Source organism: Accipiter gentilis, chromosome 8 (assembly GCF_929443795.1).
Source record: "Accipiter gentilis chromosome 8, bAccGen1.1, whole genome shotgun sequence".
NCBI lineage: Eukaryota > Metazoa > Chordata > Aves > Accipitriformes > Accipitridae > Astur > Astur gentilis.
In genome coordinates, this window is record NC_064887.1 from 17,026,651 (window position 1) to 17,051,920 (window position 25,270).

A 25,270-nucleotide genomic window follows, 5' to 3' on the forward strand; every position below is an offset into this window, starting at 1 on the left:
CAACCTGCAATTGCGAGCTCATAATTTAAAGCAATTATCTTCTTCCAGAAGACACATTTCACCAGAAGCATAAATAGCTTCCTCTTCTAAAGCTCCGCAATGGTCATTGAGTCAGGAAAGAGAACAGCTGGGTTGGATTAGTACAGCACTGATTGACCATTTCCCTCTCCCTCTGAGATTTCCTCTGGTCTCGAAGGCAGCTCTGCAGCCACCGGCATCCTCCAGCTCCAGAGAAAATCAGTGCTGGATCTGCACTGCCTTAGAAAGGCCTCCCTTCCTGGTCTGCCTCTTTTGAGGCCCTTCTTTCCCCTTGGTGAACTAAGGCAAGCAGCCAGTCTACTGTGATGCAGATCAAAATAAACAGGCTCATTCAGCACAGGCAAGGAGCAAGCGTGTGTGCAGCCAATGTGAGAAAATGCCTAATGGGTTTAACGACATAAAAAACGCAGTCAGCATCTTCATCTTTGAAGTCAACCATGCATATAAGTTGTCTAGCACATGACATCTGGCAGGCAACTCCACCACTTTCTCCATAAACTAAAAATGCATTTTTTGCATTTGATTCATTGAACTAGTGACAATCTTCTGCCTCAAGCTTTTACAAGCCCTGAAAATGAGTCTGGTGAATGTAGCTGCTTGTAATAAGAAATATGAAACAACTGCAGGCAGTTGACTACTGAGAGCATTTTTCTTATTGGCACTTTACAAGCTAAAATAAAATTTGTATGCACAGTGCTGCTCTTTGTACTGTGTGTACTGCTACTTCATTTATTCAGGCATTAGGCAGGACAATCGAGGGTTGCATTGAAAATTCATCTCTCAGCTACCTTTGTGACATTTAGTAAACAACTGATTTAACAAACCGCATGAACGACATTTTGTTACGCAGACGACAGATAACATGGTCTTCAAGGCACTCAGAATATGTAAACAGCAAATTCACTACCACTATACCTGTAAATAAGACGTCTCCACCATCTAAGGTTGCGTTTTCATCTATCATCTCTACTATATTGAGGTTGAGACTTTCTAGTACTCTCTTCACGGCTTCAACCTGTTTAAAAGAAAGTTGTTTAGAATATATTGTACCATTGAAAAACTTTTAAAAACTACCAGAAATACATATTATTAGGAAGAATTCAAGTCCTTTAACGTGCCTTTAGCAAGGCAGATGGCAGGGTCCCTTGCGGCCCTGCCCATTGCAGCACCCCAACTCTCTCCAGAGGCCTTTGTGGTCTGGTGAGGATGGAGCGTCAAGCGGCAGTGATTGGGCTCTTGCCTTTGCACAGGAACCATGCAGCATCTGGGGGAGACAGATGAGGGATCCAAAACGCATGTTAAGTCCAGTCCCTCTGCACAGTAATATCCTCTCTTGCAAATCCTGTCCCTTAGGTTCGAGCAGGAAAAAGCACCAGCAGAGGAGTGACGTTCTCTCCTTCCGCACTGCTCAGACACCAGACGTGGCTCTACCAGCCGTGGAGGTGGCAGCTCTGCCCCAAGCCCCTTGTCAGTTGGGGCGAGAAAAAAATAAAAATCCCCAAATCAGTAAATGTTTATTTTCTTTATGGTTTTGCAATTTTACTGAGCACTAGTTGTTGCATTTTTGAGCTACCCTGCTACAGAATTACAAGACCTTTCATGTCTATATGTTGTGCGCTGGCTGCTTGCTGCAGAGAGCTGCACGTGTGGCAGGAGCCTGGGGCTGCTGAGCCCATTTTCTGCTGAAAGGAGCTCATAACAGGAGCAGGGAATGCAGCTTCAGTAGGTTTCCTCTTTCCCAGTGAGGGCTGCTGAGGATGCCTACAGCAGAACCTGTTTCTATAGAGGCTATCCATAAGAGGGGCTAATGCTTGCTATGTTCAAGCACCATTGTCTTGGTGCCTTGTAAGCCAAAAGACGCACCTACGTGCAACCAAGCGCTGACCAAAAGCTTACAACTACAGCTGGCAGAATGTCAGTATAAATGAGCTTATCCACAGAAACCCATGAACCTGATCCCACACACCAGCACCTTTGTTTTCAGTGAAACCTCCTCATCATGGTTAACCAGAGGTGCCCAGCAAGCATTAACAAACGTGGAAGATGTAGTGAAGACCTGTTAGACAGCTCTGATTTTTGCATGTCGCACAGGTCATTTATCTATTTAATGTGATAAATTAAGCACTTATAGAAGAAACACAGGAAGCTAAAGCAGGTGACAGGGTATTTGTCTTCCAGCACCATATACCAACAGGAGCAACTCTAGCAGCCCTACTCCTGGGCTCTGCCAAACTATACCTGCCACGGCAGGGAAAGGAGACATGATGGTGACTGGTCCTTCACCCTCGCTGCAGCAGCCTCAGAGCAATAGCAACACATACTTTGGCTGTCATTCCTTCTTAAGAGCGGTGCTGGCTTCAGGGAATAAGGGAGGGGGCGGATGTGATCCACCTAAGCCCCTTTTTCCCACTAATTTTCCATGACTTAGCTATGTGGCATTTGTGAGTGATCCCATTAATCCCGAAGCCCAGGTCCAAAAAGACAAGAGCAGGTCTCCACGGGCTGCCAGGACAGGTGATGTAGGTCTATAACATCTTATCGAAGATTGATCTGCTCTCTAGATGTTCGTCTTTCTCCCTAGCACAGCCTTGCTCTCCAGTTACTTTACAGAAAAAACCTTGGACAAGCCCACTGTTAAAGTAGGTGCCTCAGTTTAAAGTTGAACAGGACAAAGGCAGGTCTTTGTGCCACCTGGGGAATGCTGATGGGTTACACTGCAACGCAGAACTGTATCCAGGAACTTCCCAAGATGAAGGGACTTGTCCTCCCCACACAAAATCCCATCTAAGGCTTTGGCATGCAGACTGGAGCAAGCCTGCAGCGTGCCCTTTACAATTATTAACACTTCTTTTTGCTCCTCTGTCTCTCACTTGATGCTAAAATGACTTCAGGCTGAAACTTGGCACTCAAGAGTCTCCAGGCTTAGTAGTAAGGCTTCATCTTTCTTAGTCTTGTTCTATCTCCAGTGATCTTTAAAATTAGGTTTATAAGGAGGACTGGACCCATGTGGTATTTTAAAAATAAATGGGAAACAGCTGAGTTAATATTGGAAAACTGACTGTCGTACAAACACAGGAACATTTCATAACTTCCGCGTGCTGATAGCTGAATGATTTCTTTTGCCTGTGAAGCCCAGTGGGTTTTACTGTGCAGGTGCTACGTGCTTAAGAGCCGTAAGACCCCAAGGAAGAAAACAATTGCTTAATATGGAGTAACAGAGTTGTGGCATTATATAAGAAAGTTCCCAATCCAAGAACACATAGACTCACTGTTTTGTGCCGACATGAAGCAGACAAGCAAAGTGACGACCGGGACACCCTGACACACGAGTACACCAGCCACTGGCAGTTGGAATAAATAAATATACCCACCAGATGGGGTTATTTAAGGCAGAAGGCCAAACCACAGGAAAAAACAGGATCACCCAGCCTGTTGTGTGGTCACCTATCTCCAGTTAACCCACCACCTCCAGCAGCTTCCAAAACCAAAACGCCAAGAAGAGAAAGCCCTCTCAGGAGATGCGCTCCCAGCAGAAGCTGTCTGGGCTTGCAGAGGAAGCCAAGCCAGCGGCTGCCCTCGCCAAGGACCTGCTCCCCATGCCATTACTGTCCTCCTCCCTGATACCATGTCCCCACCAGTCTGGAGCATCAGCAGAGCTGTGGATGTTACCGTGGCAGAGGACCACCCTACCTGCTTTCTATGGGGAGAGCCAAAAGCAAAAGCTTCTCTGGACCACAGAAGAACATCTGAGAAAGTAAAGAGGTGTAAAAGCCGGACAGACTGCAGAGAAGACATGAAGGTGCTTCGTGTTAGAACGCTACCTGCAGACCTAGTGGGACCAGGAACTGTGCAACAAGCATCACAAGCAAGCTAGGCATGCTGGCTGGAAAATTTGTGTCCGTTAACGGCTTAATAAATTTAATGGTCAGAAAGAGGCAGATTATTGAGGGGAAAAGAAAAGCAGCATGCATCTTGGCTACGTGCGGGAAGTTGGAGGGATTACAAAAGCCCAAAGATGGATCTGCCTGCGAGAAGATGTACCTGCGACCAGAGCAAACAAGCACCAGTCACTGAGGCGGGTATGGGCTTCCTCTAGCAGGTGGGAAACCTACTTTTTACCTGAGCATTGCAACCATGCAAAATGCTTGTACCATCCCGAGACATGACTCCAACGCACTCAGCAAAGGTGCCGCAGAGCTTCGTGGGGAGAGGCAGGCAGGGAGGCGGCAGCCAGAATGGCCAATTAATAACACTTGTGCTAGAGTACCAATCAAGTAAAGTGCCTAGCTAATGAGAATAGTGGAAGGTAAATGCTGACTTGGATTTGTGATTTTTTTCATATATATATGTTTTAATCACCAGCTGCTGATTACCATTTAACCACCAGGCTACGTCAGAGATGCCTTGAACTGTTTCTTTATTTAACTTACAGGGGTTGATGCAGCTGTAGCACAGACATTAAGGAAAGTTATCAGAACGAAGAGTTGTTCAAAATCGCAGAAAACTAGTTTAATTTGCTTCGTGATTGTTCCAGGCTTTGAAGATATTTATAAGATGCTCAAGATGTTTTTCCCCAACAGTTGAGCTCATTTTAGCTTATGAAACCAAATTTAAATAAATAAAATGAGTGCCATATAAATAGCTGGATCTTTTTCCATGATGGGTGTTAATGGATTCAAGTCTACGGTTCAATGTTTTAATTGGAAAGTGCTGTTCACATGTCTGGTGACATATGCTAGGAATATCTTTCGATATCTGTTGCTTGTGTAAAATAGAAGTGTCAAGTTACTGTTTGTTTTCTATGGGCAACACCAGGAACTTCATTCAGTAGAAGCAGAAATGAAAAAAGGAGCACAAACTGAGATGGAGAAGACTGGAGGGAAGACTTGACTTTATTAAAAAGGCAACTGGAAAAGAAGAACTTGTAAATACAGGATTCTAGAAAAAAAAACAAAACAAAAAATGAATAGCCCATCTGCTTTTGCATATAGCCAAGCTTCCTGCATGGGGGAGGGGGATAGCACAGACAGACTCGAATTACCCCCACCACATCATCTTTAACACCATCCTGCAGCAGTTCTGAGTAGGGTCTCCAACGCAGCAGGTCCATAGTACATGTTTGACACACGACCATCTTGGAAACAGTGTACTACTACATTCAGAGTTTGGGTTAGTAGGTGGTAAAGTCCACACAAGTAGCCTGAGTCTGTATCTCATCATTGCAAAAGGGAACCGAGAGCTTGGCTCCATCCTTAAGCCTTCCCACGTCAGGAAGCATTGTGCCACTTTCCAATGGACCTCCTACCCCAGAAAAAAAACCAAGATACAATCTGTAGCTAAGAAGGGACAAGTGATTGTTATGCTCAAGTAAGAAGTTAAAAATAGGGATGCAGCAAAGGGGTTTGATTTTCCAAAGCCCTCTATCCTCTTCACATTTTATCCTCCCCAAACAACGGAGAACCATTTTTCTAAAGTGTGAAGTCTTAACACATACTGGTGAGATTTTATAATGAAGAAAAGACTAAATCACAGGGCTTTGATGTATGAACAAATAACCACCTTTTGCTTTTTTTTCCAGGAGAGAACTGAAAAAAAAAAAACGGATGGAGAAAGTCCTCTGTTAAGCCACAGTTACCCAGGAGACACCAGTAAAATACACAAAATATTTGGACATGACATGATTACAAGCATATTCACTATGAAGAAGACTTACTGCTTGCTTTTTTTTGTCAGTAGCCAAGAGGAAAAGTCACCTTCTCTCACTTTATCTCCTTTATTTGAAAACTAAAATCTCAGGTAGTCAGAATTGTAGCACACAAAGAAAACACTCATCTGTATCCTTTAAGATTTCTGTATCGTATTATCTCAGGTCAGCTTAAGGTTTGTTAAACAACACTGGGTTTTATTGTACACGTACCCATTAGTACATCGGTTGAGTGTTAAAGCTTGTATGCTTTGTGTAGTGATATTTTTTCTAATAAGCACATTCCTGGTGTGAGACGGGATGTGTCTAATCCATGGCAAAGCTGATTGAGAGACAATGGGTTCCAGCCAGCTCAGCTCTGTTTCAAGGAAAGAGGACAATAACTGTGTTTGACATTTATAAGAATCTAATTTCCTCGTGCTTTAAAAATGGAGCTCATTACCCTCCGGACTGGTGCCTTCCACCAATTACTGTAACTGATGTGCGGGGATTTTTCTTTCTATTGGTATTTGATGCACTCTAAACAGAGGCTGCTTCCTAAATTATTTACTGCTCTTCTGTGCGCTAACGATGTTATGGGATTTACATTACTGACAGTAAGAACAAAATCATCTTTTTGAAAGACAGTGGAAACAGGGAAATGATTTCATGAGCCACGGGCTCACCCCTGCCAAGAGCAGGACAGCTTTTCCCCCGGGGATGCCAGGGCTGGGCGGTGGGGCCACAGGCAAGGCGCCACCAAGGCTCCCAAATGCCCCATGGGCAGGGGCACAGCTGGGGCTCAGCAGAAGTTGTGGATGGTACCAAATCAGGCATCCCCTAATGACTGCAATTACCCTTCCGCCTTCACCTCCAAGCTCTCACGAAAGGGGGAAGAACGCCTGCAGACCTGTTTCACATAAAAGGATGCAGAGATTCAGAGAGCAGAAGACTATCCAATGAACCAGAGATTAAATGAGGTTTCTAAACCAGCAGAGCTCAGGTCTAAGTGCTAACAGCTCAGTTCTCCGGAGACCGACCGCAGCTCTAACAAAAAGGACTCTCAGCCCAAGATACTCTACCACACTGTCTCCTGAAATTTTACATCCACCATTGGTTTCTCCAGCATGGTAAATCACAATTACTGGGTTTCAGTCTCCACTTCATTGTTTTAAACCATCATTCATAGCTGTGCAAAGCAAATGTCAGACTTAATATATGCAGAAGTTAGACTATGATATCTCTGAGTTGACTATTTCTGGAGCCATTAGCTCTGGGTTCACAAAGTGCCACTGTCAATATATAATGCATTTTTCAGCAAGGGTCCGAGTGAAGGCTATAAATAGAGATGGACAAATCTGGGGCCAGGAAAGGGTAGACTTCAGTTTTGCAAAAACAGACACCAGTGTTGGTCAGGATCCAGGTTCTTGCCTGTCTGAATCTGCTCCCTCTGGAGATGAGGAAAGTTTCTCTGCTCTTGACGATAAGCATTGCTCTTCTGGGCTTGCAGAGGCTTCAAAAAAAAAAAAACAAAGCAGCACTGTAACAGTTTTGAGGTTTTTGAGAAGAAGAACCCACTACTGGTTGTTCTCTTGCTTTAAGTAGGTCATTTACACACCCTCGCGTATATTGATCTCGGAAATTTGTGGGATGTGTGTTGTGGCAGAGTTTCCGACTCCTGCTCCCAGTGTTGATACCAGAAAGGGCCCTGGCTCTTGAGAGGTCAAGCATGAAAGCGGTGGAAGCACAAGACACTCCAGCACTGCTATTCGATGCAGATCACACTGTAAGAGTGTGTTCAGTGCTAGACAAGTAAGGTTAGCTCTGTCCCACAAACAGCTGCCAGCACAGCCTGGTACGGACGTCCTGTACCTGCCGTTCCCGTCCCTACCAGCTGACAGACCACAGTTTGCTTTGGCAATGGATCCCCCTTTCTACCCACACAGGGCCTTTGTGTCCATCCCACTGCCTCTTTTGGGAAGGGGAGAGAAGGTGAAGACTGGAAGTAGCCTGGCCCTGAAGCGAATCACCAGCTACTCAGCAGCACGCGCCTGGATGGCATGGGTGGATATGCCGCTCCCAAGGCACCTGGACAAATCACATCCAGACTGCTCAGTTCAGAGTGATCCGAGCATGACTTCAAACTAGGCTGCACATGATGATGTGTGGAAAGCACCGTGTTATGTCAGAACACCCAGAAAACCCTTTTTGGGAGTTTCAGCTGATCCTACCCTGCCGCGCTCTGCCAACATGGAGCTCCAAGGCCAGGTCCTTACCCAAACAGTGTGGCAGTTTCACCGCAGCATCAGACTTGTGCCTCTGTGGCTGTGCCAGAGTACCCACCAGCACACAGCCGGCACCACGCTCTGCTGGCAGATGCAGTGCTCCTTCCACCCTGCTCAGCCAGACATGCCATCCAGCGTGCACGCAGCACGACTCGTCTTCAACCGTTTTTCACCAAACGAGGCCATGGGAGGGCCAAGAAGGAACACCAAGGTACTCCCAAGCCATGTCCTCAAGCAGCAGATAACTTGTCCGATACACAGATCCCACACCAACGCTTTCTGGTTGCAGCTCTGAGACAGTTTCACCCTCACCCAAAGCCTGCAGCAAGTAGGTGCAGGTTTTGGCAGAGTTTGGGTAGTTTATGAACCACGGAGTTCAGAAAGGGCCACATGGATAATTACCCCATTTGTTATTGCCCACACAGTGCTAATTATGGATCCAAACACACTTACTGCCCTACTACTAAAATAGTCATAAACTGTGTACCTAGAGCTGATGTACCCGGTGCCAAAAGTCCATGGCCCCTAGAGAGCAACCTGAGACTGGGGTGAGTACAGCACCTCTAGGGATTAACAGGGAAGGGGAAACATGGAAAGAGCTGGACCAGGGACAGCACAGAGAGGGACTGGCGCGTGGAGGAGGAGCAGAGTGGCAGGTGGCCTCCGGGGCTTCTTGTCCCAGAAAAGCTTCTCAGCTGTGCAGGAGGGGAGCTCCAGCCTGGCAGGTCTCAGGAGGTCAAGCGCCAACCTCCTCTTCCAGGTACACGCAGTTAAAAACACAATTAATATGGATGTCCTTGGAGCATGTTGTGTTTTAATAGCTAAGCAGAACTGAAGCGCATGAGAGCAACTCTAGGCAGCTCACCAGCAGTAAACCCCGCCTGGGTTTCCCCTTCCTCTCTTCCACTACTTAGCCTTTAAAATGCACAGACACTATTTCCCACAAAACAGGAGCCGGTAACCTCCTCACTTGCTACAAAAAGTTGGGCTGAAATTTCAACCCACAGCAAGTGGAAATAATTTCAAGCGGGTATAAAAAATTCACAGAGGAAAAAAAAAAAGCTTAAAAAGATGGAGATTTAAAGTCGCTAGAAGAAAAGGCTCACTAAGATCCACTAAGCGTAAAATCAGGTTAGTGAAAAAGTTAAAGCAGCATGAATGCATTGTTACAGAAAAACAGTGAAGATTTTGCTGGATAAAGAGGATGACATGAAATTTAAGTCGTACGCAGGCATGCTGAGAAAGTAGTGTTCTAAATACTTTCTGCTTACAATTACAAAATGATCAATTGTTAAGTGTTGGACAGAGAAATATATTCCATTCTGCCTGGACATGCACAGCGGGCCAAGAATGCACCTGGATAAGCCAAGCATTCATTATCTCCCAGACACTCAATATCCCATAATACCCCCAGCGGCTGCCAGCTCCTTGTCCACCCTTGACCACACGCCATGTGCCCCATTTCACAGCTGAAAAGTATTTAAAATTCATGAAGCCTGTTGAAAGCTCAACTGTCACATTCTGCTCATTCCACAGGGTATGGGAAAACCGCGCAGAAGGGACATTTCAGCCGGGGCTATTATGGCTCCTGAATAACCAATATTCCATTAAATTGCTAATAAACCCACTTGAAGATAAGTTGATCACAATCGAACCATACAGTAGCATTCCTTTCCTTTAACACCAAGTTGTCAGGTTTCACTCTGTACTGTACTACTGTTTCTGTGCCGTTTGTTCGTGCCTTGACACAGAGCATTCAAGATACTCACTTTGTCCCCAGTAATCTAAATGCCCTATTCTAAAGAGGCTGAAAGATCTTTGGCAAGGATAATACTCCGCTTATTTTAAGGTAGGGAACTCTTTTCAAAGGAAAATCTATGCTAAAGAAGTGAAAAATAATTATACCTCAACCAGAATATTCAGGGGTTTGTAACTTCTTGAACAGGGTGCTCACAATTTGAACGTAGTGGTAAATGGTACAAGCACCTCCCAGCTTCCCTAGCGCCCAGTCAAGCTTGGTCTGGTCTGAATTTTCATTTGAGTTTGCAGTTCTGCAACTCATTTCCTCCTCCCTCCACCAAATCTTAGTTTTATCAACCAAAATAAATACAAAAAAACTTTAGAAAAAAACCATCAAGAGTGGGTTTTTTTTGCATTAAAATGGATTTTGTTAGAGTCCTCGCAGTTAATTGTCAAGCTGCTGGCACGCCTGCTGTTGCCTTCTGACCTTGCTGTGTGCACATGTCATTGTGCCAAGAGGACTCCAAATTTTGTAATTTCTAACACTGGAAAGCATGTCAGTCTCCTTCTTGGAAGGAGATCTAGAAGCTTTAATTTTATATTAACTAACCCGATACTGCTGAAAAGCAGGTCCCACTCAGCTCCATCCCATCAGGGAATCATCATCACCACCCAGCTCTGAACTCTTCCCATTGCCTCTCCGAGGCATGTGGGAACCAACCTGCAGATTTCAGCTGCACGAATAGCCGACGATCATCATTGGGAAGATCTGGTCCCACCTAGTCTGTCTGGTGGGGAGCCACGGACAAGACCCAGTGGTCGCCACCAGGTCCCCACTGCCACGTACCGAGGACAGGCAGGGAGGAGAAGCAATTGCTCCAGTGGGCGCCTGCCCAGAGCCCCCTGGAGCCAGCCCAGCTCAGGGAGCAATGGCCATCATCACAGGCAGCAAGGAGAATATTTTTCTTCACATTGAATTCACTCAGTAACTGGCCTTTCACTGAAGAGCATCCGGTTGCTCCCGTGTTATTTTATAACAGGGGCCCCACGGGCAGAGGTTATACTAGCCCCGCATTTTTTCCCCTCTAATAATAGGTTTCATTCATGCTTTCAGAGAAGTTGATTTGTCTGTCTTATTTTAGCTATGCTAACACATCCTGCAAGAGTCCCCTGGAGTGTCTAGACATACATAACAATAATAATGGCAGAAAATGTAAATTCTGACCATTTTCTGTCTCCCAACTAGTTCGGTAAGGTTTCCACTGCTGGGTAAGAAAAGTGTTGTCCCAGTAGGTTTATGGAAGTTTGCTGGTATACGTGAAATGGGATTAAATCCTTGAAGACACACCAACAGTTTTAAGTAGTCAAAACTACATCTCAACACAAAAAAGCAAACTGGGAGTCATCCATTGAACAAACTGGCCACCACACGCTAGGTGGGACATTTCAACCTGAAAAATAAGCTTTAGCAGTCTAATACTATACTGACAAGTTGTAATACATTCTCAAGCTTTAAAGAAAAATATGCAGTAAGCATAAGCAACTACCCATCTCTGGCTACTGGCCCTTGAACTCAAACTGACAAAGGTGAAGGAAGAGTCAGCTTCGCAAGTCCTGCTTCTGCACCGATTTCCCGTTTGAGGCTTACAGTCATTAGGAGGAAATGAGAATAAAGCAGCAAGCACTAAAACATGAAGAGCACATGCAAGACACAGCAGTTGGTGCAAGTCTCTCTATAACCACACATTTTTAAGAGGTAGAAAATTTTGTATATCCAGTGCCCTGCCTTTCCTCGCAAGCTCACCAAGTGTTCAGGCAGGTGCCTGCAGCGTTGGGCTGAGAAGAGCCTCCGTCCCCCCCAGACGCTTGCTGCGCACCCTGCAAACGCAGAGAGGGACGATGCCGCCTCTCCGGCTGCTTTGCCAGGACGTGCCGCACCCTCCTGTGCCTCTAGTGACAGAAGGACTGCAGTACAAGCTCTCTTCTCACCTTTTGCATTTTTAAGCCATAAAACTCACAGGCGATATTTCATTTAAAAACACCAACAACTGTAGGCAGACTACCTTCATTGTAATGTACGTTACATTAACATGATACTAACAAAATACAGCTCCTACTTTTAAACCAGCCTGCTTGCACTCTGCCTCCCCTCCTTCCCTCCCTAACCTCTCGGGGGACTGTTGTTCAGTAAAATTACAAGACCAGAGAGTTACAGAACAGGAAGTATATGGCTATTAAACCTCCTACGTGACAACATTGAGTCCTACTGCCCAAGAGGGGACAATGACCCACCAGATGCAGAACTGTGCCCTTGGCCCCCAGGAGGGAGCATGGGAGCCTTCCCAAAGCTGCTCCAAAACCTCGCCATCAGAACGGCTGCGAAAGGCACCCGTCTGCCCTGTGATCGAGCACCAACTTTGGATAGAGGTGATACCAAAAGCCCTGAAAAACTGTGCATTTCTTGTTTATGACAGACATGTAAATGCTTGGAAAAAGGAAATAGCCACCTGCCCTTCACGCAGTGACAGTTCACCCAGACAAAAAGGGCACACATACGAACTCTGATCTAAAAAGCCCTGATCTATGCAAGAAATATGAACAAAGTAGAAGCCAAAGGAACTCCCTTAAGGCCTCCCCGCACTTAATTACCTTGAAGTCTATATTAGTTTCAGTGCATTGACATTTATACAACTCTCCCAAACAATTTCTGCAATATAGGTACAAGGTTAGAGAATTTAAAACATTTCACAAAGATGCAGTACAGCAGCACGTGTCCTTTTAATACTCAATGATGGATGAGTACTGATCAAGTTTAAAACCAAAACCTAGAGTAGAATACTACTAGTCTTTTTTTTTTTTTTTTTTTAAACAGAAATTGCTTAGGTGCTTATTCTAAGTTCAAGTCATCATCATTTCAAATCTCAGAGGACACTGTTGCTTTGATCACCTACAAGCATCATCAATACAACTCCACACAGATTTGCCAGGGAAGCGTTTAGTTGCGGGTGGGAATTAGGAGGGTCAAACCTGAACACAGGACCTGAACTCTAGGCAGGCAGCAGAGGATGAAATGCTGGCCCCACTGAAGCCAGAATCCCCCCCGACCCGAGATGTCCCTTTACATTTTATACAGTAAATGCAGAAATGCAAATGTCAGCATGCCTGTAAGGAAAGCACTTTAAGAGCACGAAGAGGTGCAACGTGGTTCATCATTTTGCTCCTTTCCCTGCCAAACAAGCTGCTTACACACTTTTACATATCCCAAGACGATATTCTTTCAATAGAGCTAAATACTATGTTCAGCTAGGAAGTGCAGCAAAATTGGGGTGGGGGTGGCATTACATTTTCAAAAGAAATAGATTTCCTTGACATGTCTGCAACTCAGTTACTCTGCACTTCACTACATCTTCCACTTGTACATTCATAAAATACGAGTGGATTTTAAACAAAAGGAAACCAAAGGCAAACTTGTAATGCACAGGGACAGGGGTTAAAAATGAAGAAAGCAAAGTAACAGCTAAGTAAAAGGTAACTCTTCAACGATTCTACTCAGTTAAAGCTCTTCTTGTAGAAAGACACTTTAGATGCAAGACTTCTAACTCAACCATGCTCCTTTAGCAAGGTGTGCTTTCGCAAAGTGAGCCACCTCTCCTTCACTCACCCACTCACTCACCAATCCCACTCATCAGGCACTGTGCTGGAGACGCTTCGGTATCTTACTACTTTGTTTTGCGGTTACTTTGGGAAGGGAAATATCTCTCTGCAGGCTTTTAAATGCACCTTAGAAATTAGGGTTTCACGTAAGGTATTATTTAATAAGAGCTACTCTGAAGGGGGAGTAAATCCAGTAAGAACTCTTCCCAGCTACACTGCACTGGGCTAATTGAATTTGATGACCTACATTTCCTAATTACACCTCCTGATTCTGAGGCAGTGCATGCCTGTGTTTCATTGCACAGCCAGCACCCTTCACAGAGTAGCAGTGATGCTCCTAAGGGGTTACGTACTGGAGCATCTGAGCTCTGCCCGCTGCCAGCTCCAGGTGCACGAGGCATTGCTTTGGGGGACGTGGTGATGCCATGATCCTCCCAACAGGTCCCATGTTTGGAACAATATTTGCCTTGCAGGAGCCCAGCCCACAACCACCGCTGCACAGAGCAAACAGCAGTGGCACGACTGACGGACACAAGGCAACAGCGGCCCATTTCCAGACTCGCGTGGGAATAGGGAGCATGTCTGCTGGAATAACAGCCAAGAGTTGATGATACAGCAGACTCCAATATTACTTTATAGTCAGCCTAATGGCTTTTCCTTTCTCTGCACAGTACTACATAACTTCACCGTCATACAGAAATAAAGGGAAATACTGAAATTTATAAAATTGTAACTAAATGGAAACTATTACCTCACCAGATGGTATCAACACCATCAGAGGTGTGGAAGTAACCTGACAGCTTGTAACTGCAGCACTCCCAGACAAAAGCAATGCCAGAGCCCACGGGTACCTGCAGGACCTGCTGCAAACAAAAGGCGAGCTTGGGGCTGGAGCGGCAGTCAGTTGTGAAAAAATTAAATGGAAACCACTTAATGCACTCTTGCCACCGAGGAGCTGAACTGTGTATTTCCTTGGCAGCTGTTTTTGACTTTGGCTGCTGGGGCTCCCGCCCCACTGGGGAGGACGTTACTGCTGCGTAGGGTGGCTGAGCCCCCCCTGAGGACCACAATCCCAGCCAGGCAAGCCCCAGCCCTACCAAGAGGGCTCAGCTGTGAACGTGACACTCCCTCCAGCCTGGGAGGAAGGAAGCGATGCCTGCACCGTACAGCAAGCGTGGGGGAAATTGCTGCGAGCACCTGGTCTACGGACACCCACCTTTGACTTCTGCATCGAGGCCTTAGTGCATCTCCTGCAAGCATCCTGGAGAAAGTGAAGATACCCTAAAACTTGCTAGTTATGGACCCCCACATAAGGAAGAAAGCTCAAGAGTTCCTCATTCGCTCCTCACGATCACTGGGTTACACTTAGGAAGACCAGAGACAACCATGTATTGTACAGCAAGTTTTTTAGCTTCTTCAGTGGGAAGGGTCTTCTGCTGGCTGGTGTAACTCCACACTGCGCACATTTACAGATCTCTAAGTCAACCAGTAAAGTGGGAAAACAATGACTACTATATTCTTTGTAGATGTTAGCGCTGTTTTTAAAACTTGTCTCTATCTACTGTTGAATGCTTTTGATGTCCTGCAAGTGTTTAAGGGCTCAAGGGGAAAGACAGAAAGCCTGTTTTCCTACCTGTTCTGGCTGGTGAAAGAAAATTATAACTGTAGTTAACACAACAGCAAAGAGAAGCTGCAGAAACGAATACAGTCTGCAAGGTCAGAGCAGGAGGAATATGATGTTTTGTTTGGCCTGTTCCACCTTCATCTTCCACTTCAGCAGAGTAACAGGTTGAAAGGAGGGCAAAGGTAGGAAGCACTAGAAGATATCAAGTCTTTTCAATACTCACTTGGCTCTAAAGGAAGAAATACAGCTTCTTCTTCAGAGACCACTTGTTACAATTACCAGAAAGATGATGTTCCTGAAAAACCTAACGCACAGTTAGTGAATATTAATTTATAAACGCACAATAATTTGTTCAGAATACAGATAACACTCTTTCAGTTACAGATAAAGTGGTGAAGCTAAAACGCACCAAAGTGAGAGATTTCATAGGCAAAATGGATGTCCCTAATAAGTAAAAGCAGTTACATAATGAACACACAGAATTAATAATTTTCAAAACCTTATTTTCACAAAGCTGACATAGCTGAGCCAAACCATTAAGCAGCTAATTCACATGCTAAAAATAGGTGTTGCCCCGGAGCAGTTTTAAGAAAATGTCATTAAATGTCCAGAAAGCCCACTCTCACATGTGAGAAAGAATGCTGTACTATATTAAGGATCAAAAATAATAGCCAAGTTAATTAGTGTAGCAGGGAAATTAAATCAGATACAAAAGCCAAAACAATTTTAACAAGTAAGTTTTAATGCAATATATCAGAAATTAAGAGAACTTCTTAAAAAAAAGGCAGAAGGACCTAGTGAAAATTTCTGGATAGCAGAATTGAGATTCACGAGGGCCTTTTTTTCCTTCTGCTTTGCTTCCCTACCTTAGGAACAACAGGTATAGCAACAGTGGTGCTGATTCATTACTACCTGGAAAGGGTGAAATTTTCAATATTCACACCAAAAAGGTAAAAGTACTGAATAAATATTTCCGTTCTGCATGGGAAAAAAAGCCAGTTAAATATTCAGATTGTATTACAGAGAGTAATTTTCACCCCAGCCATAACACAGGAGAACATTAAACAGCAATTATTAAAAAATACTTTTAAAACAGCGGGTCAGGATGATTTCTACCTAAGGAGGAGCTCTGTAGTGTTCATAACCCTTCACAGCCTAATGGGGATGCCAGAAAAATTTACGAAATGGCTGACAGGGGAGAGTAATAAGCAATTGAAGGATAAAATAATGAATACCAATCGGTATGTGTTTACAGAAAGTCAATCTTGTCTAGTTTGATACAGCTTTGGATGGAAGGATAACTCCAGTCAACAGCAGTGATAGCACTGCACTGATGCACCAGGGCAAGGTGTATACAAGTGGATACTGCTGCTGGTATGCAAACAGAATGTTTTCACACGTCTCAAGACCTGGTGAGAATGGAAATCATTGCTGAATAGGTGTGTTTCGAACAGAAACCTGTCGGTGCAAAGTCACTCAAGTTTCACACAAACAGACTGAGGGCACACAGTCATCACTGGTCAGTGACCAAGGGAGTGTTAAACCATGAGCAAACCAGGTCTCAGGCAGGGAGGATGGCACAAGAGGTAGAAGTGACCAACCCACGCTGCCACATGGCCACCGTGAAGGCTGTGTAGCTGGCACAAGGACCTCAGGCCACAGCCAGAGGACGGGCCATCTGTTTAGTTCTGTAAACCGAGCCACCACAGAGGATCATCGTCTGCACGTGGGCTCTAGCCATGACCCTGAGACTGAAGAGAGATCTTCAGATGCACAAGCAGTGGAACACTGTATAGTGGCAGAGAGATCCACCATCACGGCACATGGCGTTGCCACAGCTGCTCTCCAGTACCACCGTCCACCACGCGGAGAACGTCCAACAGTCATGAAGGGCTCCGAGAGGAGCCACCGGGAAGAAGGCGTCATTTCCAAAACCTCAGTCAAAGCAGCATTAACGGAGCTCAATCTGTTTTGCTGATCAAAGAGAGGATTATAAAAGCCTTCAAATCATGTCTGCAGAGATCTACACAAGGAACAGAAATTCAGTAACAAGCTCCAACAAAATACAGCGCCTAGAAGCTGAATCCAAACCAGGAGCCATGGCTGATGCAAGGATAGTGTTTTTATTTTTAAAAGGAAGATAATTTATCATTTAGATAACTTAGCAGGATTGTGTTAAACTCTTTCCCTTCTTTGCAGCCCGAGCGGAGGGTACCCATGGCTCAGCAGTGAGCAGCCCACCCCCAATGCAGACAACGTGGGTCTGGGAGAAGATGACTGGCAAAAGCCTGAACCTGGAAGCCTGTTGCTAAGTCTGGGCACCAGAAAACTCTGATGGACAAACCGCAACTTCATGACTTTTCCTCCTTGTTCAGTGAAGGGGAAGAAGATGCAGAGCCTGGTGAGAAACTAAGGCACTTTTCAGACAGTGGCTAATGCCAGTGCAAATGATGTAATTTTAGGAACAGATGAGTCTGAAAATCTTGACTAAAGAACTTTTTTACTTTTTTTTTTTTTTTTTTAATTGCTGCCACACATCCCCACACAGGCAGGAGTACGCTCACAGAAACAGATGACGTACTTGGTTTACTACCGACAAATGGATCAATTTTCTCCTTGTGGGTAGTAAAAGGCCTCCCTGGAAAAGCTTGTGGCTATTTAGGACAGAGAAGGTGGTAAAAGATATCTTACAGTACCACTTACTCGCCACTTCTGCTGGTACACTTAGCAAACAGGAACATTAAACGGTACAATCTTGAATGAAAGCGCACAGCATCTGCAATACGTATTGCAGCATGTCCAAGCGATGGGATAACTGGGGAGGGGCAGTGTGAATGGAGTTCACTTGGGAGGGGGCGGGGGGCAAGGCAACTTGGGAAACACTGACGTATTGTCTTTCCATTACTAAAAATTACACTTTGTGAAATAGCATTAGATCATTTTAAGAGGTTTATATAAGGACACTGAAAAACAAGTCCTTTTGCAAATTCTATTTTTTTTTTAGTGTCTCCCTCCCCTTTCTATTTCCACTATGCATCAGGTTGTGAAAATCCAACATGCAATAAGTCTAGCGTTCCCAGACAGAGGAGACCAACCTCAACCCAAGTTAAATCTTCCAGCTGTTCCCAGCTCCTTCTCTCCTCTCCATCAGACAGGCTCATAGCAGTGCCTTAATTACTTGTTTAGGAAGGATGTGACATGTTCCAATTTAATACATTTAGCCCTTCTTAGAGCAAATGTAGAATTAAGCCTCAGTATGCACTTGACAGATCTCTTAGCAACTAGAGTGCAATCAGCCAACAATGGATGATTCACAGTTTTAGCAAGAGTGTGCAGAACTGCCTGCCAAAAGTCTGAATAAACTCACATTGCTAGACACTATGGTAAAATGTACCCTGATCTCTTTTAAACTATTATATCATAGAGGAAAGTTAAACTGCATGCATTCCAGCAGCTCGCCTGAGTCTGGAAATACAATTGAACTGCAACATCTCAATTTTATGATAATCGAGACTTTTCAGTGGTTATTTTCACTTGATTAGGATAATGGTACCTTTCAAGGGAAACTGCTAAAATCCATCAGTTTGTGTAAATAAGGGATGACTTCTTCCATTTCCGTTCCTCTGAAATGGGAAAAGGAAGAGTCGAGAGGACGCTAATTGGGTTAGTCTGTCCAAAGTTACAACGATTAAAAGATGGGCTTAATCTCATGCCTACTGCTGCAGGGCCCACTGGCATTTAAAATATACAGAGATCTCCGTGCAATCCATGAGTCAGAGAAGAATAGCAGGAAGCAGCACAAGAGTGCAAATATCCATCCTGATGCATTGCTATACTCTCTTTATTACCCCCCAAAGTCCAGTTGAGGACCAGGCTGCCACAACAGAGACAAGGTTGGTCGTATTTCTACAGCCAAATTTCTGCCTTCATTGACCAGTTTCACTCCAAGCTTCAGATTCTGCTTTGGAAGAGTTTCCTCTATGTTCTCCATGTGGATATCTTCCTACACAAAACCAGACTTGAGCAAATTCTTTATGAAATACTATTGAAAAAATAAACAAACCCGGAAAAGCACTGCTGGGATTAGTCCCACACAGCAAGGGCACTGAGTGACAGAGGATAAGTCACAGACCCTTCTTCTCTTCTGGCTACAACCATGAATCATGACCAGAGCTTTTCCTGGGGCACACTGGACACCAGAGTGAAACCTTTCATGAGTAACAGGGTCTGGTCCCAGGAGACGGGGACAGCCCTACCCCAGCATCCCAGCCTCATCTTAATTTCATTACAGTGAAGAGTCCCTTTGGATCTCTGGCACAAACTTGAGCTTTTCACTCTATTTTATGGCGATTTACCTGTTGCATGTGCTCATACCTCACATTTTGGACTCTGTTCTTCATCAGCCCTTCCCTGAGACATCAATATTCAGAACAGAAAAGAGCTGACCCTGTTGTCCTTTCTACTTTAACTGCCTCAAGCTGCCGCTCACTTGATACCTAACTGAATGAAACCCCCTTTAAAAATCCAGATATCTTAGCCACCTTTCTATGCCATCTTTTCATTAGGTCTTGTCCTCCAGCTCTCTCTTGGGGTGGGGGACAACTCAGCGGCACTCGGTGAGAGAGCCATGCTTAGCTCCATCCAGGCACCACACAAGCGCTCTGACCCCGCGTTGCTCCCAGGAAAGAACACCACGGTCCTTACAGACCAGGCACAGACCCAAGATGATGAAAAGTTGCAGCGTGCTAAATCCGTTTACCACTTCGGCAATGCGCCCTGGCAGCTGCGCACTGCCTTAGCCACCGGCAGCCTGGGGAATCTCTCCTGTTGCAGCCAGAAGCCTTGCTCCAGCAGCCTCGAGGAGCCCTTTTCCAGGTAAAGCAGATATGCTTGGCTAAATAAGTAGCTTTCTTTGGCATGAAGAGCAGGGCGCCCGAGTTGGTTGGCAGACTTCACCTCTGAAAAAGAGGGTTGTGGTCAGGGAAAGGAATTTGAACACATTGAGCTCCACACTGTCTTTAATACTAGGATAGTCACAGGCTTCCGCTCATATGGGCTGACGACCCTTCAAAGCAAAATGAAGACAGCAGGGGAGGTACAGCAAGTGTTGGGAAGATGCATTAAGTGCAAAAATACTATAGCTGAGAGTTTCCGTAAATGCACAAAGACAAAAATCAGGCAGGTAAAGAGAGGAGCAGGTACAAAGTAGAAGGTGCTTATATATTTATTGCTTTTGTAAAGAGAAGCTTCCTACTAACACTCTGAATAGACAAACCAGAGTCTAGGAGATTTTTCCATCTATTTCCATAAGGATTAGATCAAAGGGCTGAAAAGAATGTGAGCAGCGGGGCTGCAGGGAGCTGGGGCACAGGCGCCTTGGTCGGGGAGGGAGCCACAGGGAGGGGGATCCGGCGTTTGACTTCAATCAAGCAGCAACACGTGATCTGTGCCATGTACTACCAGCATCATCACATATAGCCAGCTAAAAAAGCACTGTTATATCTAGAAACAAAATACACCGGGGACTGATTTTGCCTCTGCTCCGAGCAGGCTATCCTTTGCCTGGACGGAGGCAGATGGGATGTCATTTTTTCCATCCCCGAGTTGCTCTGCTGCAGCTCTTTCGGGAGCTCTGCTACCGCCTCGGCTGCAGAGTGCACGTGGTGGTATTTCTGCTTTGGGGAACTCGATGTTACTCAATGGCTGACGTGAATCCCCGTGTTGTATGAGGCAGCAAAGCAGAAATTCCCTGCTTTACCCTATAAGGGCATTCAATGATGGCGATGTGAACCTGCGCCTTCGCACAGATTTTCTGCAGCTGCTGCAGCGCAGCAAAGCCAAGCCCAAGTTTGGATTCTTGTGTGTTGTGATAATCAGCTGGGGTTCGGAAAATCCTTAAAAAAATCTAATGTTCTGGCAACGTAACAAGGCTTCTGAAAAAAAAACAAAACAGTTTAACATCTGGAACAAAAATACTCTGAGGAAGTCCAAGACCAACACAGCACAGAAGATTTTCCCCCTGTAACCGTTACTGTACAGCACTTCCTTGTCCCCAGCTCAGTGAAACTGGAACGTTCGCATCAAGATGCCGAAACATTTTATTGGAAGCCATGCAGGAAGGTAGAAAGATAAAGGGCCATTCATACGCTTGAACATTTTTTAAATTTTCTGGGTTTTGTTTATTTTTATTCCTGTCCCATGAATTTCCTCAGTCTTCTAATGCATCTTAATCTTCATCAATATTTAACTCTGCAGCAGAAATACTGCACACTTTGTTTTCCCATTTAACTTGAGAGTAGAGGGGGGAAAAAAACCATCTATGGGAAGAAGAAAAAAAGCCAGTTCTACAGGAAACTACTTTTCCTTTTTCCACAAGATGTCCTGGAATAGAGTCAGGGAGAAGGATGAAAGAGAAAGGTGGGCAGCAAGAACACCATGCTATTTCAGAGAGTTAGCTACGGTCATCATTTAGGACACCTCTTCCTACCTCTGGGTCCCAGGTTTAAGACCTGCCTAAGATCAAGACCGAAAACACTTCTCAACGATGGACTTAACTCTCAGCAGACATTACCATGTAAGAGCAGTTCCCTGCAGTAATAAAAATCTGCAGTGATGTTCACAATGAACAAGTAACCATATATATAACTACATACACTATGTATATATATGCACATCTACACATATGTATGAGAACCATTCAACTGGTGATGGGAATGCTTAGTGAACTTTTGCCAGCTAAGGGGGAGATCTCATGTTCAGTATTTCCTGGAATAGCAATTTCCCCTCACACACAAGAGACAGGTCTGTAAGAAACCGCCCAGCACAGAGCAGAACTGATGTAACCCTGTGCTAGCATGGATGCTCCACAGGACACTACCTGGCTCATTGTACTGCACTACAGCCTCCAACAGAAAAACACTATTTTTGTGTTTCCTTTGTCTTTTACAGAAATCTGTAAGTGCAGATCATGTCCTGCAAAGTCTCAGATACCCAATTTTCCACTTGCTTGCTCTGCCAGGGAGCAGCACCCAGAGCGGCACTTGTGCCTGCAACACTGGTGGTCTCCATGCATCTGGTTAAAAATAAAACGAAGAAAACGTCAGTTAAAATGCATGGAGGGTTAAGCTTTCCAACACAGTATTTTCAGTGTTGGCTATGAAATGCTACATGGTTTTTCCTTGACAGAAGGAGAGTTGCTGTGTTTGGACAAGCTCATGCTCTGCCCTCTTATCAGAGTTACTGGAGCTCACGCTACAGCAAATCAGACCCTACATACGAACTACTGCAGCTTTAAACCAACATGGAGCTCCCCGCACACTATCACCCACTGGTGTCCGAAAGATCCTAAGACCCCTGAAGAACCTGTGCACACCCTCAGCTCAGCCAAAGAAACTGGGTACGACAGAGCTGCTCTAGAGCTTGGATCCAACAGGAAGCAAACCCAAACCCAGAACACATTTTTATTTCCATGTATTGCACAGAGGATTTATACACTTCCATCTTGGTGCATCAAGCTCTCCTGCAAAGGGGACTTGGACCTAGCAGAGCACAGGAGCTCAGCACTTGTATCATCCCTCTACATGATTATTTCTAAGCAATTCCACTAACATAACAGGACAGCAGAAACAGGCCCTGTAGTATTCAGGTTTGTGAATGTGTTTGGATGCAGTCTGGCTCAGCAGAGGGGGACGATGCCACGCAAAGCCATGTTGTGCAGGAAGCCACGCAGACTACAGTGGGGGCCTTGGGACCCCTCTGGATTAACTGCAAAACCCAGACAAATCAACCTAATAAATCTCGTGCAGATTTGGGAGGCACACCTCCCAAAAATACGGAAATACTGAGAAGAAAGGAGCCCTGAGAGAGCCACCTGTGGAAGGCTCAGATTACAGAACCAAGATGTAACTGTGCCTCTCCAGTCCGGCTTGCAGCTGAAATCTAGAGTCACATCAACAAACACTTAGCACATAAAACAACAGCTTTCAAGTGCTCTTACAGGAATCGATTACTCCTTCCCACACCTCTGCAGCTCCAGAGGTTTATTATCTGCTGCGGATGGACAGAAAATGGCATGTCTCTGCCCAGCCGGTTCAGCCAAGGGAAGCTATGGGTGCTCCTGGGAGCCCCTTCCTTTGGGAGCAGGGGAGCTCCCAGCTCCCCACCGGTGCTTTGCCACCACCCGGGGTGCCGGCACACAGGACGGCAGCGCCAGGGTACGGCTCCCTGGTGGCACAGCTCTGCCCGAGTGGAGCTGGTGAGGGGGAGCCTGGCCACCAAGGAACCAAGCAAGTGAGAGCCACAAAACTCATGCTAGAGAAGAACATGCACCAAAAAGCAAACCCAAACAGACAGGAAGAACTGGGACCAGAAGAAATAAGCGTTAGTTTTAGTAGGCTCCTCACAGAACAGCTGGTCTGAGCAGCAATGCTATGCTTTCTGATGGTTTATGTGTTCATTTAAGGTTTTCTCTTCTCAATCAGAGCAAACAAGATCAACAGGCACTTCAGGAAGAGTACAAACAAGATTTTTAAATGTAGCCTGGAATTTTTTCCAGGCTTGTGAAATTTATACTGAAATGCCCCTCTCCATCTAAGTTATTCCTCTTTTCAAATACAAATTTCAAATACAAATAAGACCCCATCATATATTCTCTCATTTCAAGCAAAAAAACCCCAAACCTAACCCCCCCCCCCCCCCCAATACACAACTCTTCATCCCTGCCTTGAAGCAGAAGTTGGATCTACAACCTAATGGCTTCTTTGGATGCTCCAGTAGCACCACTGCACCACTTGGGGGAATCATCGAAGCATTTCTCCAGCGCAGAGCCGACTGCCACCAAGGACACTGGCACAAAAGGTTCTCAGCATGTCTTTGGAAGTGTTTGTTGCTGAACAGCTACTTGAGAAAACACTCCTCTCCCCATACACACACAGGGACAAAAAACTAAGCAAGCAGCTGGGGTGACCGGTGCTCCCATCTCAAACCCAGCGCATCACTTTGATTTCCAGTCTCTGTCTTCTGGGTTGCTGTTTCCTCATTCCCTCATGAGACCCATATAACTGCAAACCATACAGGGTTTGCAAAAGATTGCAAGAGTCCATCCTCTATTTTTTGTGCTGTCTACACTAAGCCTTCTCAGAGGGCAGCACAGGCAGGATAAGTGCATCCCACATGCACACCCACTCAGCTCTCCAGGACTAGAAAGCCCCCCGGACACCCATGCAACCTATTCTAACCCTTCACTAACCCTCCCATTTTCCCCTAGTATCAAACCTGCAGTTTAATCCCACAACTTCTTACCCTATCTGCCATAGCTAATCCCTCCCTTTCAGCAGCTGGCTGGCCAGGGAACACTTCTCCATTTTCACTGTTACACTATACAGAATGTAATGAATCTTTAATTAAATGGGCTTGATGAGGAAAGTCATTCAAATTAGGCTCCATCAGCAAGACAAAACCCCAGCTGTCGTTCCTAAAGGCTATAATGAAGCACAGTTTAAAATACCTGGAATCCAATTTTAGCACTGCAGAACAACAGTTCGCAAAACCAGCATTTGTTAGGTAAGCAGGGAATGGCTGAAAGAGAAAAACCTCTAAGATCTTAAACAACCGGGCCATGCAGCTTTTATGGCAATTCCTTCATAAACAGGAGCTTCTAACAAACTTAACAGGCTTAATACAACCAGTAGCAAGAGTGCAACTGGTTTCACAGGGGTTGTCATTTGCACATGCGATGTATTACAGAAAAATGGTGCAAACACCCTGGAAAAGGCACCTCTGGGAAGCTTATTGTAGCTCCACAGAAATGGAGTAAATAAAGCATGCATCATCAGCAGATCCTCAACGTGCTTCTCATCCCTTTAGGATGAAAGCAAAACTGGGAGCTTCTCTTGTTTAATCTGCACGAGAGGATTCATGCGCTCAGTGCTGAATGACTCTTCACATTGACTTCAGCGGGAATAAGCTACCCTGGATTTCAAAAGAAAAAAGCACTAACAGAAAGTTAATGAGGTACAAACCAGGTTATGAATGGACCAAAGAAAAAATTCTCCTAAAGCTATTTCCTGCCCTGCTGTGATCGAATACATGCCTTTTAAGGCCTCACCTTAACCCCCCTCCTTTCTTCAGGCAATGCTTTATTGTACCCAGAGACTTTCTCCACTTTTCTAATCAGTTTCCATTATGTGCTTTTCCTTTAAAGTTTCCCACTGTTACAGCTCCACCAGGAGCAATAATGCTGTAAAC

The 25,270-nt window shown here is 45.1% G+C and overlaps 1 protein-coding gene across 1 annotated transcript in view; it reads right to left on the bottom strand.

Annotated features, from left to right (window-relative positions):
* Nucleotides 1–25,270, bottom strand: part of DDAH1 (dimethylarginine dimethylaminohydrolase 1) — a 65,852-nt gene that overhangs the window by 20,063 nt on the left and 20,519 nt on the right. The window contains exon 2 of the mRNA XM_049809278.1: nt 955–1,054. Within this exon, the coding sequence (XP_049665235.1) occupies nt 955–1,054 (100 nt within the window). The remainder of the gene's footprint in view (nt 1–954; nt 1,055–25,270) is intronic.